At 40.4% G+C, this 13972-nt stretch overlaps 1 protein-coding gene across 2 annotated transcripts; it reads left to right on the top strand.

The window, feature by feature from the left end:
• The first annotated feature begins 7 nt into the window (after positions 1 to 7).
• GSDMA (gasdermin A) lies at positions 8 to 11703 on the top strand. Of its 2 annotated transcripts, none has more exons than XM_051994587.1 (12): positions 8 to 106; positions 1389 to 1604; positions 1818 to 1998; positions 2682 to 2847; positions 4037 to 4133; positions 4527 to 4571; positions 5364 to 5390; positions 6259 to 6279; positions 6806 to 6960; positions 7512 to 7626; positions 7713 to 7786; positions 8224 to 11703. In XM_051994587.1, the coding sequence occupies exons 2-12, from the start codon at positions 1391 to 1393 to the stop codon at positions 8464 to 8466; spliced, it is 1338 nt and encodes a 445-aa protein (XP_051850547.1). In that variant the 5' UTR covers positions 8 to 106; positions 1389 to 1390; the 3' UTR covers positions 8467 to 11703. The 2 variants fall into 2 exon arrangements, with proteins under 2 accessions (XP_051850547.1, XP_051850546.1); XM_051994586.1 differs by having other exon boundaries at positions 1386 to 1604.
• The last annotated feature ends 2269 nt before the right edge of the window (positions 11704 to 13972 follow it).

Raw genomic sequence — 13972 nt, 5'->3', positions numbered from 1 at the left:
CAACCCAAGCATCCCTGTGAAGACCAGATTGGATTAACGTCTGACCCATCCAGCACATGACCTCTACCTCCAACTGACAGCACCCAACCACCACCACCACTCTTCGGTAAAGATTCTGGAAATGGGAGAGGTGGGATGGGGTGTGAGGGAGACCTGGAGGGCAGGGAAGGGGCAGTGAATGGCAATAACTAAGCGGCTTTAGAGAAAAGGACTCTCCTGGAAGACAGAGACATGCAACCTACAAGCAGAATTTAACTCATCTGTTTTAATTTTCACCTGTTAGACATTTAAGTGCACACTGAAAAGGTTGGGCAGAAGAATCTACCCTAGAGGAGAGGCAGTCCCTGGACAAAGTGTCCAGTGTCCTGGCATTATGAGAGTATATTCAGCCAGCCCTGAAGATAGTTCTCTAACCTGTAGAGAATCTGCCAGAAACCACAATATAACTGAGGCAACTGGGTGGCATAGTAGACAGTGATGGGTTTAGAATCCAGCCTCAGACAAGTGTGCTCTTGGACAAGTCACTGGAGAAGGAAATGGCAAACTACTCCAACATCTTTGCCAAGAAAACCCATGGACAGAAGTCCATGAGGTCATAAAGAGTCAGACACTTGAAGGAACTGAATAACCACTTGGCATTAAGTGTGGGGTTCACTCCATTAGATCAGAATGGTCCTCTCAGATTCCCCATCCCATCCAACTACCCAGGTATGGCGGTTCCAGACCTGGGAGCAGACACTCACCCTCGCACAAACGATTTAATTGTGCCTGCTACTTCAGCTAGATCTATAGTTGAGCCAAAAAAAAAAAGTAATCCAAGATATCGGATGAGACTTCGTGTAACAGTGACTTATATTTATATAGTGCTTCAGTGTTTTCAAAATATTTTATTTCATTTGATCCTCATAATAACTCTGCGAAGTATTACAAGTATTTTATTGTTGGTCCTTTTTCAATAGTTTGAGATTCTTCAGGATACCTTTTGGGGTTTTCTAGACAAAGACTTGTTTGCCATTTTCTTCTCTAACTCATTTTATAGAGTTGCCCAAGGTCACACAGCTAGTAAGTATCTTGAGGCCAAATATGGATTCAAGAAGATGAATCTTTTTGACTCCAAGCCCCCCACTCTATTCACTGTCCTGTCTAGTTGCCCTATTACAAGTAGTATTAACTTTATTTGCTGATAAGGAAATTGAGAGTCAAAAAAATCTAAGCTCCTAAAGTAAAAGCTGGTAAGTGGCAGAGTCAGGATTTCAGCCTAGGTCTTGTAACTTTTGAATATACTAAGTTCTATATTATACCATGATGCCTAAAACAGAGATATCCCAGCTTTCTGTCTCTGTCTCTCTCTCTGGCAGCCACCTGATTCTTTGCTCTTTCTCCAGAAGCAATGACCTTATTTGAGAATGTCACCCGGGCCCTGGCCAGACAGCTCAATCCCAGAGGGGACCTGACCCCCTTGGACAGCCTCATTGATTTCAAGCGCTTCCACCCTTTCTGCCTGGTCCTAAGGAAGAGGAAGAGCACATTGTTTTGGGGTGCCCGTTATGTCCGCACTGACTATACCCTCCTAGATCTTCTTCAACCTGGGACCTCACCATCAGGTCAGTTTGTGTCACAGATAGACACAAAATAGAGGCAGACATGGACCTGGTCATCCAGTTTGCAAGGTACTTCCTCTCTCGCTATGGCAGAGACTGATTCAGTGTCATCCCATATAGGAGAAGGAGGATGGGCTTACCAGTTGGTCCATGGCATTTTGATTTGGGGAATGCCTTTGGCTCAGCACCCCATTTCATCCCTTTTCATCCCCTCAGATCCATCAGACTCAGGGAGCTTCTCTTTCAAGAAGATGCTGGATGCCCGCCTGGAGGGTGAAGTAGATGTTCCCAAAACAGTAAAAGTCAAAGGGACTGCAGGGCTCTCCCACAGCAGCACACTAGAAGTTCAGTCTCTCAGCGTTTCCCCTAAAGCTCTGGATGACTTACAGAAAGAGAGGTGAGAGTAAGGGGGACCTTTTGTGAAGGTGAGGGATGGAAGAAGGGGAATCTAGAGGAAAGGCTAGAATATTACCAAACTTTTCTTGGTCTTGGGGTGGGGAGAAGAACCCTCAATCTACTCCCGACATAAACTTCATAAGAATAGCTCTGGGGAGAAAGTCCTTCTGGCTTGTGGCCCTTACTTTGCATATAATGTGACTTTGCATATAAAGTATCCTCCTCATAGAAACTTTTTGTACTTAATTTTTGGGGCAGTTTGAATTTGATCTTAAAACTACGTTAAAGTGCTCTTGAATTCTTATGGCTTTTGTAGCCATACAAAACAAATGACTTCGGAGGCCACTCACTAAGTGACCCAGACTGTTTCTGGGCCACTCAGAAAGGCAGTTCCCAACACAGTTCTGGTCTAATATCCTGCCATCCTCTGTGAGTTTTTAGGGCAAATTTGCACATAGGATGCAACAATATTAGCTTTTAATGGCAGTAAATGGTATTTGGGAGATAAGAGATGAGGTCAGGAGAAGATATAAGGAATGGGCAGCTCAGAAATCTAGGCCACAAGAAACCAGAAAGAAATCCTTGGTACAAACTTGATTCTCAGGGGCTGGGAATTCAGAAGGCAACAGGAGGAAGAGGAAGCGGTAAACCCTTGGACCTTCTCCTTGTATTTTCTCCACCCAGGAAGCTTGTGCCTGAGCACTCATTCCTAAAGGAGATAAAGCAAAGAGGGGAGAACCTGTATGTGGTGATGGAAGTTGTGGAAACTGTGAAAGAAGTCACCCTGGAGAATGCTGGGAAAGCTTCAGGATGCCTCTCCCTCCCCTTCTTTGCCCCTTTAGGCCTACAGGTTTGGTTTCCCCACTACCACCCAGGAGTACATGCAGGCACTTAGTAAAGGTGGAGCCCAGCCCTGCCAGTTCCATTTCCAGTCAACACCCCATATCAGTCTAATATCCTTTCCCTAATATCCCATGGCCAGTCTCTTTTTCTGCTGTTCTTGCACTCGGTCCTCAGGTCGGCCAGTTATGCTAAAAGCCCCTTCTCTGATTATCTGGATACAGCCTTGTGCTGGGTCCTAAGAAGAAACAAAAGTCAGTCAGTCCTGAGCCAGCCAAAGTCTAGAAAACAACTGTAATGGGGACAATCAAGGGAGGATTCCACACACACACACACAGACACATGAATGTGCTAGGCTAGGATACTTCCTATAGCACTGACCTCTTTCAAGTGATATGTTTGGCCTCTATAAAAAGCAAGTGTCACCAGAAGCCTATGGTGGGTCCCTGTGGTACTCTCCCTCTCCCCCCATCCCCGGGAGGTGTGGGAATTGTTCTAAATCATACTGATTTGTAAGGCATCTACAAATGGAGTCAGAAGCTTGAGGACAGCCAGTTCTTGGGAAATGGAAACCTAAGCAGAAGAGCAAAACCCCAGAATAATAATAAGTATACTCAAGTGAATAGTGATTAGTGAGCCCCAACTCCAGTGGGCTGCTTGTACTACTCCCTAGTAATAGAGGAGGTCTTAGGTTCTGGCCTGTTGAGACAAATTGACAGGACAACAATTAAGCTCCTTCCTTCCACAGTCCACCCCTTCATGGGATGTACATGTCTTAGAGGCATGTCTCTTGGGTAGACATGGACAAAGCAAGCTTCGATTTTCTGTGTGTGGCTCTTGGACCATTACGGCCCAGTCTTGGAGCCAGGAGCAAAGGATGGAGGCTTCCTGAAAAACCTGAGAATGGATGGAGATTGAGGAGTGGATGACTAGGACACTAAATCTGAGAGGAAGGGGAGAAAGGCCTGTGAAGGCTGTGAGTCAAGATCAATCTAAAAACAGGTTGGCCCAACTGGGGTAGCAAGTCTGAGTCAGCAAAGGAGATGAAGATTAAATGAATACTTAGTGGAAACTGATGGAAGGGCTTTGAAGTGGATGCCACGGGGTAGAGCCATTTGTGAAAAGCAATTGGAGAGAAAGGTGAAGAGAGCAAATTCAAACTGTCTGTAGTTTTGCTAATCTTTGTTTTCTAATTCTAGGGGTCCTTAGATCACAAAGAGGCTATCACTATCCCCAAAGGCTGTGTCCTAGCCTTCCGAGTGAGACAACTGATAGTCAAAGGAAAGGATGACTGGGGTGAGTTGAGACCCAGGGAATCAGGGTTCTTCCCTTCTCAGTCTTACTGGGCCCTTTTCCCAATCATTAAGGGTCCCTGATCTTTTTCTCTGGTAGCTAATTAAATAGGTTGAGAAAAGAAGGGAAATTATCATGATTTAAATAATGCAATCCAGAGATGTGGTCTGTGTGACAGGAAGAGGAGAAATAGAAAGAGAAACCTGAAGGAATGAAAGAAAAAAACTTTTTTCATATTGGTGTTGTTTGGTTTTTAAACCTTTATATAAGATAAGCTAGTGACAATCTGGAGGGAAATTTGCTTGATTCCAAAGATTTCTAAGTCTTTGGGTAGAAGGTGAAAAGTGCTAAACAGTAGCTAATACCACCTCTTTCTTATCTCTCCTCACCCCCCAGACATTCCCCATGTCTACAATGAGAACCTGAAAACCTTCCCTGACGGTGAGTACAACTGCTTCCAAGTAGAAAGCCTCTAGTCTCCCCATTATTCTTGCCTCTAAGGCCCTATCCCCAGCAATCCCTTCCTGTACCCTCAACAGTCCCTCCTTTCATTCCTCAACACCTTTGGATGTGGTACAAATCCTGTAACCTCTCTGGGCTTCAGGCTTGTCATCTATTAAATGAAAGAGTTGGGCTAGATGACATCTCAGATCCCTTTGAGATCCAAATCAAAGGATCCTACTCTTTTCTGAGTCATGAACCCCTTTAGCATTCTGGTAAAAAACCTGCAGACATCTTATCTCAGAACGTTTTTAAAGGCATAAAATAAAATACTTAGGATTTCAAAGAAAACCAATTATAGTGAAATAAAGATGTGATTTTTTTTTCACCTATCCATGTCACAGAACCTTCCTGAAAACTATCCACAGACTTCTTAGGGGTCCATGGACCCAACACCAAGAGCCCCTGCTCCAAATCTATGATTTTCTTCTATTAATCCTCATTGCCTTACAGTTTTTCCCTACTAAACTATAGGTCCCAATTTTTGGAGGGAGAAGAGGATAAGATAGAATTCTTTCTTTATTCTTAGACAAAAGTTAAGAAATAGAAAGACAAAAAGAAAAACAGAGCCTAAACATTCATAAAAATAAAGATATTTGCTCCCAAATTGAGAATAGGTGCCAAGAGTATGTTTTCATAATGACACTAAGTAAAATGGTAGATTACAAAATGTTCCCAAGGAAAAAGTAGGCATGGATGTTATGCTGATGTATTTTTATTTTATTTATCTAGAAAAGCCTGAAGAGAAAATATTTTCCTGTAAGTGTACTTCTTTTCTTTTCAGATTATTACCCTTTCTTTATTCTGACTTTCAGAAGATCAAGCTTTTCTTAGTCATTTTTCTATGGCAATGTTAGGAGCTCAAGAAACCAAAATCTTTAAACTATTTTTCTTTAAAAAAAAAAAAAAAAGCCATGATTTCTAAATTATTCACAGAAGTGGAAATGTTTTTTGAGGCAATTGGGATTAAGTGACTTACCCAGGGTCATACAACTAGTAAGAGTTAAAGTGAAGCCCAATTTAAATTCAGGTTCTCCTGACTTCAGGGCCAGTGCTTTACCTACTGTGCCTTAAAGTGGGAACTTTTTAGGGAAGATCCTCAACAAGTGTGCTTTTTGAGGCCTACGTCCTCAAGAGTCCACTGACAATGACTATTTATTCACCCATTAACTTCTCAGTATTCTAAGTCCAGACCTGGAACTGCTGGGGCTACAAAGGTCAATGAATTTTGCCACTGATCCTTCTCCTACCCACCAAATTTTCTAACCATTATGACTGTTTCCTTATTTTCCAGAGAAGCTAGGAATGATGAGATTGTGATTCTTAAAAGGACAGAACCTTCTTAGAAAAAGTTAGGACATATTTCCTTACTCTCAGTATTATCCCCACATCTTGCAGTTGAGTGACCCTGGGCAAAGAATCACTTAATTTTTATGAACCTCAGTTTCCTCATTTGTGAAATGGAAATTATAATAGTAACAACCTACGTGGTTGTTGTAAGGATCAAATGAGATTGTATATTTAAACTATTTTGTAAACCACAACATGCTATATAGAAATGAGTTTTATATTGGTAACATGTTTCAGGCTGCCATTCTTATCCATTTGTTTTCCTTTTCCATTCCAGTTATCCAGACATCTGATATTTGTAAGGAGATTTGTGAGTTTTTCCTATAAACATGCAAGAGAGGGGAGAGCTGCTTTATCTCAGTTCCCAGGGGTCTAAGCCATCTCCAGGGTCAAAGATCCTCTATGACACCAACCAGAAACACCCATGGATTGTTAGACCGCAGGACAGAGCCTCTATGCATGATTCAGAATGTCCCCTAATTGTCCCACAACCTCACCCTCTGGAGGAGTCCCACTGGGGGGAGCGGAGGGGGGGGCGGGGGAGAGGTAGAGAAAGAAGTCCTTCCTCTCCAGCTTCACATAAGGACTGGGCTCTCACTATTCCCAAAACTAAGACAAGTGATATTAACAACAAATCAGGTCCAGTGAATAATTTTACAGGTCTCAGAATAAGCAAAGGCTCAATCCAAGATAAAGAACAGAGTATAGGAATCTGAATGGAAGAGTCCTAAGGAGAAAGAAACTCATGGACGACAAGTTACCAGACAAAAGGGGTTGGGAGTAGGTAAGGAAGGAATTGCCTTCTGTTTTTTCTGCACACACAGCTGAAGTTCCAGAAGATTTTGGGTCACTTAAGAAAGAAGTGCAAAGTGAGGCCCAAGAAGTGGCCAAGTTGAGCAAGGAAGGGCAAGTGTCACTACTCAAGTCCCTCAGAAACCTTCTAGGGAAGAAACAAGACCTCCAAGACCTAGAGCTGGCGGTAAGACACGGAGATCCAATGTAATGGATAAGTTTTGGGGGATGGGTAGGGTCTATGAAATGGGCAGGCAAAGGAGGAGGTACTGGGAGAAAGTTACAAGAGTACTCATAATTTAGAGATGGGAGAATAGGACATTTTTCTTTTCTTTTTTTTTTTAAATAACTTTTTATTGATAGAACTCATGCCAGAATTAATTTTTTATAGCATTATCCCTTGCATTCACTTCTGTTCCAATTTTTCCCCTCCCTCCCTCCACTCCCTCCCCTAGATGGCAAGCAATAGGATATCCTTTTCAAAGCTGTCCAGGTGACCTCAAAAGCCACTGCTATCCTTCCTTACTCCTAAAAGAACAAATAATAAAGGTCCTTCTCCAAAGCATATGCCCCTTTGCCCTTTGGGTAAAGTTTACCATAAGGGAAAGAAGGTTGACAGTGAGTGTGAGGGGCTCATCATTACAATGGGATTGGAAGGAGACTAGTTTAGAACCAAAGAACTGTGTTCTGAATCAGAGAGGGTGAACTTGAGGTAGGAGATGGTTTTCTCTTTCACAGTTTGAAGAAGCTCTGAACAAGGGGCATCCTGTGTCCCTGGAAGCCAGCCCAAAAGATATTGAACTCTCCCGTGATGTTGTGGAAGGCATTCTGTATTTCCTTGGAGCCCTGACAGGTAAATGTAAAAGCACCAGAAAGGGAGGCATGTGGAAGTCTCTGAGAAAGCCCTTCCCATGGCATAACAATGCTTCCTGTTTCTAGAGCTAAGTGAAGCCCAACATAAACTACTAACAAAGTCCATGGACATGAAGATTTTGCCCCTGCAGCTGAAACTGGTAAGAGGAAATGGGCCCAACCAGAAGAGCTGGGGGAAAAGACTTCAATGGATAACAATAGAAAACATGATTTTTTAACACAAGAGAGTGTGAAAGTACTCCAAAAGAAGTGACTGGCCCCAGATTACATAGCTAATAAATGACAGCGCCAAGGCCTCAAATCCAAGTGTTCTGACTCCCAGATTTAGCAATCTTGTCACTGTACTATGTGCTTCCTCCTCCTTCTCTCTGGGTACCTCCCTCAATCCAAGAACAGGGTGGCAATAGCATACATGTTACATCTTACAGGCAGAGTTATGCAGTGTGAAGTTGAGCCAACCTCTGGGTTTCATTGCCCAATTCTGAGGGGGCAGAAGAAAATATAGGTCTTTCATGAACTACATGTGTCTTTGGAGCAAATCAGACAACTCCTTTTGTTTACCTTGTTTTCCTTCTAGGTGGAGAGTGTTATGGAGCAAAACTTTCCAAAGACAGAGGAAGGTTTATGTCCCCTGAACCCTGAACTACTATCCTCCCTTGGGGATGAGGAATTGACCTTCACTGAGGCTCTGGTGGGGCTGAGTGGCCTGGAAATGCAGAGATCAGGCCTCAAATATAACTGGGACCCTGACACACTCCCCCAACTCTGTGCTCTGTATGCCAGCCTCTCCTTCCTCCAGCAGCTAAGCAAAGAGTCTTAAACTCTTCTTTCCCCTGCTTCCAACTTTTCTTCTCTTAGACTATTTTCCCTCAAGCTCTTTTCTCATTATTCTTACTGGTATAAGATTCAGAACCACCAAATAACAGTGTTACTGAAGATGAAAGAAACCTCACTCATGGGGATTTAGACTCTGCCCTCCCTGACACTGTCTATCAGTTGAAACAAACTCTCTAAAGAAGTGGTTCCTTTAGAAAAAAATTTAAAAAAATAAAAACCTAAAGATCATTTAAACAAGGAAAAATATTACCTACTACACCTACTTTTAATTGCCCTTCCCCCCCAAATAAATCTCCTTAGACTAGCAAGAATAGGATTTCTTTAATTATCATGTCAATAATTAATTCATGCCAGAAATGTCAGTATGTCAGTATGTCAGAATGGCTATATATTGTATAGACGGTTTGTAAAAGATTCATTTACAAATGAATGGCCTACAGTTACTTTGCAGGATTTTCTCACTTTCTTGACTCATGGTTCCTACCTAACAAACTATCTGTATGATGCCTTTCAATATAATGTGTCTCATGAGGTTTTCAGGATTTCAAAAGAAAATTGTATTAAAAGTTAGGAAAATATTCTTGAATTGGAATCCCAAAGATTTGTCAGTTGTGAGCCACTGTTAAACGTCCGATTTCAGTAGCAAATCTCTCCCCTATCTAGTTCAGTCTTGACTTGCTGCTTCCCATAGGGAACAAAGTGAGGATTAGATTTCTTTTCTCTCTCTTCAACTTCTTGCCATTCCACATTCCCCAAGCCAATTTACTAGTCTGTCAGATGAAGTGAGAACAAGATTCAAGAGATCCTTGGGCCCTAACATCCCCACCCCAAGCAAATCAAACAACTCCAGTTCCAGAATCCTACTCCCCTGTTGTCAGGATTGTTCTCTATAGAGTTTCCCTTTTTTTTTTTTCCTGTCCTATCTCCACTAGTTATTATCCCAAACCATCAGTGCATATAACTTCTAGTGGAAATAACTTTTTCTCCCTAGCTATTCAAAAAGAAAAGGAGTGCAGAAGAAAAAAAGGTCCCAGGACCAGGCACTATTATAAACAATACAAGAGCATTTTACAAACTACTTGGAGGAAACACCAATGTTCCATGAACACCTTGGGAACTATTCCTCAAAAACCAGCAGGAGTTGAAGGAGTATGAAATGTCAGGTCCAAAAACAGGAAACATCTCCAAATAGAATACAATCAGGAACCATTTTAGGAATATGACACTAAAGGAGCAGATATTGAAAATGAAAGATGACAATATAGAGGTAGGACATTATTTTTAGAAGTAGCAGCAGTACAACCTTCCAAAATGACTGACATTAAGAAACCAAAACTGGATGAAGGGGAAAATCCAGATATAAAATTATCTCAGAAAACTTTAGTCACTATATTATTAAGTATTATCATTCAGCCTTGTGACCCCTGTTCAGGCTGATCAGAAAGATGATAGGCTGATATAACAGACATTAAAATCTAACAAAAGGTTTTAGGTTAACAACATCAATACCTTAACTAGGTTTTAACTAAACTCAAAAATAAAAACATAGAAGCCACAACTAATACACAAATCAACATGGCTTTATTAAGCACTTATTATGTGTCAGACGCTATGATAAGTGCCAGGAATACAAAGGAAGATGAAAACCAGTCCTTATGCTTTCAAGATAGTCTAATGAGAGAGACAATATGCAAACTATGTTCAAAGAAGATAAACTAAGATTAAGGTGGTATGAGAATGTTTTATTGAAATGGTTTAATGGTTTACTATATGAAGTCCAGTGTGTTTACCTTTCAGTAAGGAAAGGTATCATTGTTGGGAGGGAGTTGGTTTCTTGGAAATGACTGTGTCAAAATAAAGCCCATTGATTTCAAAAACAAAATTAAGTCATATAACACAGTTAGTTCTTCAAGGGTCATAAGCCAAAGGAATCAAGTCTCCATTCTTTTTTTCCTCTCTTCTAAGATTGGTTTCCTCATTCCCTAAGAATTCATGACCAGTTTCCAAATGCTTTATATCAAACAATCATCCTCCACTCTTGAATATCTTCCAAAACTTTGCTACATTGCTCACAGTGTAACATGTAATTGTCTTTTGAATTGGTTGCTCTTTCCTTTTGATGTAATCATTATAAACAAATGAGCTAAGAGCCTAACAATCTAAAAGGGTGGAGGACTCATAAATTATAATAAAGCTAGTTTATTTTCTTTCTTCCTAACTCTTGCCCACCTACACCAAAATGCCTAATGTGTTTTGACAATATCTTTTGACATACATTATCTGAACTATCTGTAACAAATCACTTAACCACTCTAAACAAAGTTTCTTCATCATTTTAAATATATCATTTATACTTACATTTAAATAAATCATTTATATTTTAAAATATAAGAGTTGGACTAGATCAAAGCTTCTTAAACCGTGGACCACAACTCTATATGAGGTCCTGTAACTAAGAATTATGATTTACCAGTAAATGTTTAATTTGTATATTTTATATATCTGTATACCTGAATATATGTGTAAAAACTCCTCGGATGAAGAGTTTAAAAGTGAAAATTTTTTTAAGTAGTCCTGGCCTAGGTCAGTAAGAATATTTTAATGTTTAAAAACTTTTAATGTTGTAAAAATCCTGTCTTTTGTCCTCCTCCCCCACTTCCTACCAAACTGAGCATACTCACTCCCTAAATGTTTTATTCACTCTTCATTCATTCATCAAATAGTCCTTGAACATCTTATCATCTGCTAGGAGAAATAGTGCTTCTATCTCTAGCCTTGACTATAGCAATAGCCTCCCTACTAGCCTCTCTGCCCTCTACTCATCCCACACACAGCTACCAAATTAATATTCCTAGAGCACAGGTCTAATCATGTCATTACCCAGCTCATAAAGCTCTAAGAGCAAAATAAAATAAAATAAAAAATAAAGCTCCAATGGCTATTAGCTCTAGTTAAAATAACTCCTTTGTTAACCATTTAAAGTCCTTCACAATCTGGCTCTAGCCTACCTTTCCAAGCATATTAAAACACACTCTATAATCCAGCCAAATGAGTCTACTTGTTATTCCTCCTGAACAATTTTCCATTTTTGTGCCCATATCCAAACTATACCTCATATCTGGAAGGCACTCCCTCCTTTCTTTCCCTTCTTAGAATCCATAGCTTCCTTCTACATGTAACTCAAGGGCTACCTCCTTCAAAAGACTTTTCCTGATCTCCATCATTTGTTGCTATTTCTTTTTCTCTTGCCCATTATTTCCTGTTTATATATTTTGTTCCTTTCTATTTATTACTTCCCCACATAGCTGTAACTTTCCTAATTTTGTGTGCTGACTTATAGAAGATCTCAAGTTCAAGGGTTCCTAAATTCAAGAATTCATTCACTGGTCCATCTGAAGATTTTTTTTCCTCCAAAAGCAAGTCTTTTGGAGAAGAAAGAGGATAACTAAAACTAGGTGGAACAGTAGATATATTACTGAACCTGGAGTCAGGAAAGGCTTGAATTCAAATACAGTATGAGATACTTATTAGTGGTATGATTCTGAGCAAGTCACTTTATCTCTTCCTGCTTCAAATTTCCTCTACTATGAAACGGGGATAACAATAGCATCCATCAGTGGATAGAGCCCCAGCCCTGAAGTCAGGAGGACCCGAGTTCAAATCTGGCTCAGACGTAATACTTCCTGGCTGTGTGACCCTGGGCAAGTCACTTAACCCCAACTGCCTCAGGGGGGGAAAAAAAAAAAACAACAACCAATAGCACTCATCTCACAGGATTATGGTGAGGATTAAATGAGATATTTGTAAAGCACAATGATTAGTACAATGTGAAAGCTTAATAAGTGCTTATTAAAAAACAACATTAAGAAACCCCAGAAATTGAAGAACTAACAAATGGGAAGACCAGGAAATCTAGACCTTCCCAACCTGCCAAGATTCGGAGTTGCTCAGACAGGACAGGTTGCTACTTGTTCACTCACCCCTAAAGTGTGCTTATCTCACAGTGTGTTTGGGGCAGACCTAGACTCAAACCAATGCCTAGGTTCGGCCCAGTGTATGTGGGATACTAAAACAAAATGAGACTGAGTCATAAACAATTAGGAAAAAATTTTCTTAGTCATAGTAGCCAAATTATCTACAAGTGTAGGCACTGAAGAAACCTTGAGTTGATTCAGCCTTTTCCCGAGTAGCTCATCCTGTTTCCACCAACTAAACATCAAAGAGAATGCCTGGAGCTCTGTCATTGTGACCAGGAAATATGGTCAATAGCAGAGGGAGTTTAACAGGCTATTTGAGTGCTTTATGTTTCTAGGTCAGTTCCTGGGCTTCAAGTCTTTTTCATCTTACCCATTTTCTGTGGAATGAAACATCTAACCATCCACACTCAGTGTGCTTTTAATACCTCAAGTGCCCATGAAGAAGTCATGTATAGATACATAGATTTGAAGATACTTAAGACTCAAGCTATACTTAAGCTTTGTTTTGGGGATTTCCTCAAGAGTATGAATACAAAACATGAGACTAAGACTCTCAAAACTATATTTGGTTCATATGAGCCTAGTTGCTATGGACGCTGGGCCAAAGGATTATACAGACACATACACACAAAAATACTACAAATCAGAAGATTTCTCTGCTTGGGACTGAAAAAACAGGTTTAGGGGACCTTCTTTTCTGTAAGGGATTCCTGGTGATGGGGAACATAATGTATAATAGACCACTGGATTTGAAGTGAACCAGAAAAATTACGTCACTTTCTCAATCTCCTTTCTTTCCTCTGCAAAATAAGAGTTGGAATAGACCAGGGATTCTTAATCTTTTAACTGTCATATAGGAATTTGGTGAGACCTATAGACTGCTCAGGTCTGTCACCTACATTCATAATTAAAGGAAATGTTAAATTTCAAATTCTAATTATATCTATTTAATCACTTATTATAGTCAATATATTCTAACATATATCAACACATTATACCAAGATATTTTATAATGTAATTAACATCTTACATGTTATTTAGTTCATAATAGATAACAATTTAAAATAAATGTTATAAAATAAAATGTCTAAAAATAAAAATAAATTTTTTCCCATCCAAGTTCATAAACTATCCTCTGAAATCTTTCTAAGGTCTCCATGTTAAAAATCCCTAGACTAAACAATCTCTGTAAAGTCTATTATGGCTAGTTTTAAAATTCAATTAATCTGTTCTCTAGACAGCCGGACCTAGTGAGAAAAGCACTGGAACTGGAGGCCAGTAGAAACATAGAATCCAATCCAAGCCCAAGCACGGACCCTATATGTGCGCCCCATCGCAAATCTCTTCCTTACTCCGAGTCTCAGTTTCTCCCTGTAAAAGGCGAGGTCGACCCTCCTGGGAGCACCTTTGAGTGCCCTTCCAGCTTTGGTCCCTGAGGTCTTGTGAGCTCCCTGCCCCTGGGGCCCTGCCCCGTACTACGCAACCACTCTGGAGTCCCCGAACCCTAAGATG

The sequence above is a fragment of the Antechinus flavipes genome, chromosome 4 (genome assembly GCF_016432865.1).
Source record: "Antechinus flavipes isolate AdamAnt ecotype Samford, QLD, Australia chromosome 4, AdamAnt_v2, whole genome shotgun sequence".
NCBI classification, from domain to species: domain Eukaryota; kingdom Metazoa; phylum Chordata; class Mammalia; order Dasyuromorphia; family Dasyuridae; genus Antechinus; species Antechinus flavipes.
The sequence above is the reverse complement of the archived record's forward strand: the minus strand, read 5'-3'. Positions and strand labels throughout refer to the sequence as shown.

Coding starts and splice junctions, on each gene's coding strand:
- GSDMA (XM_051994587.1), top strand. CDS start 1,391: ATGACCTTATTTGAGAATGTCACCCGGGCCCTGGCCAGACAGCTCAAT. Junction 1,999..2,681: donor GATGACTTACAGAAAGAGAG/GTGAGAGTAAGG, acceptor TTCTCCACCCAG/GAAGCTTGTGCCTGAGCACT. Junction 7,627..7,712: donor TTTCCTTGGAGCCCTGACAG/GTAAATGTAAAA, acceptor TCCTGTTTCTAG/AGCTAAGTGAAGCCCAACAT.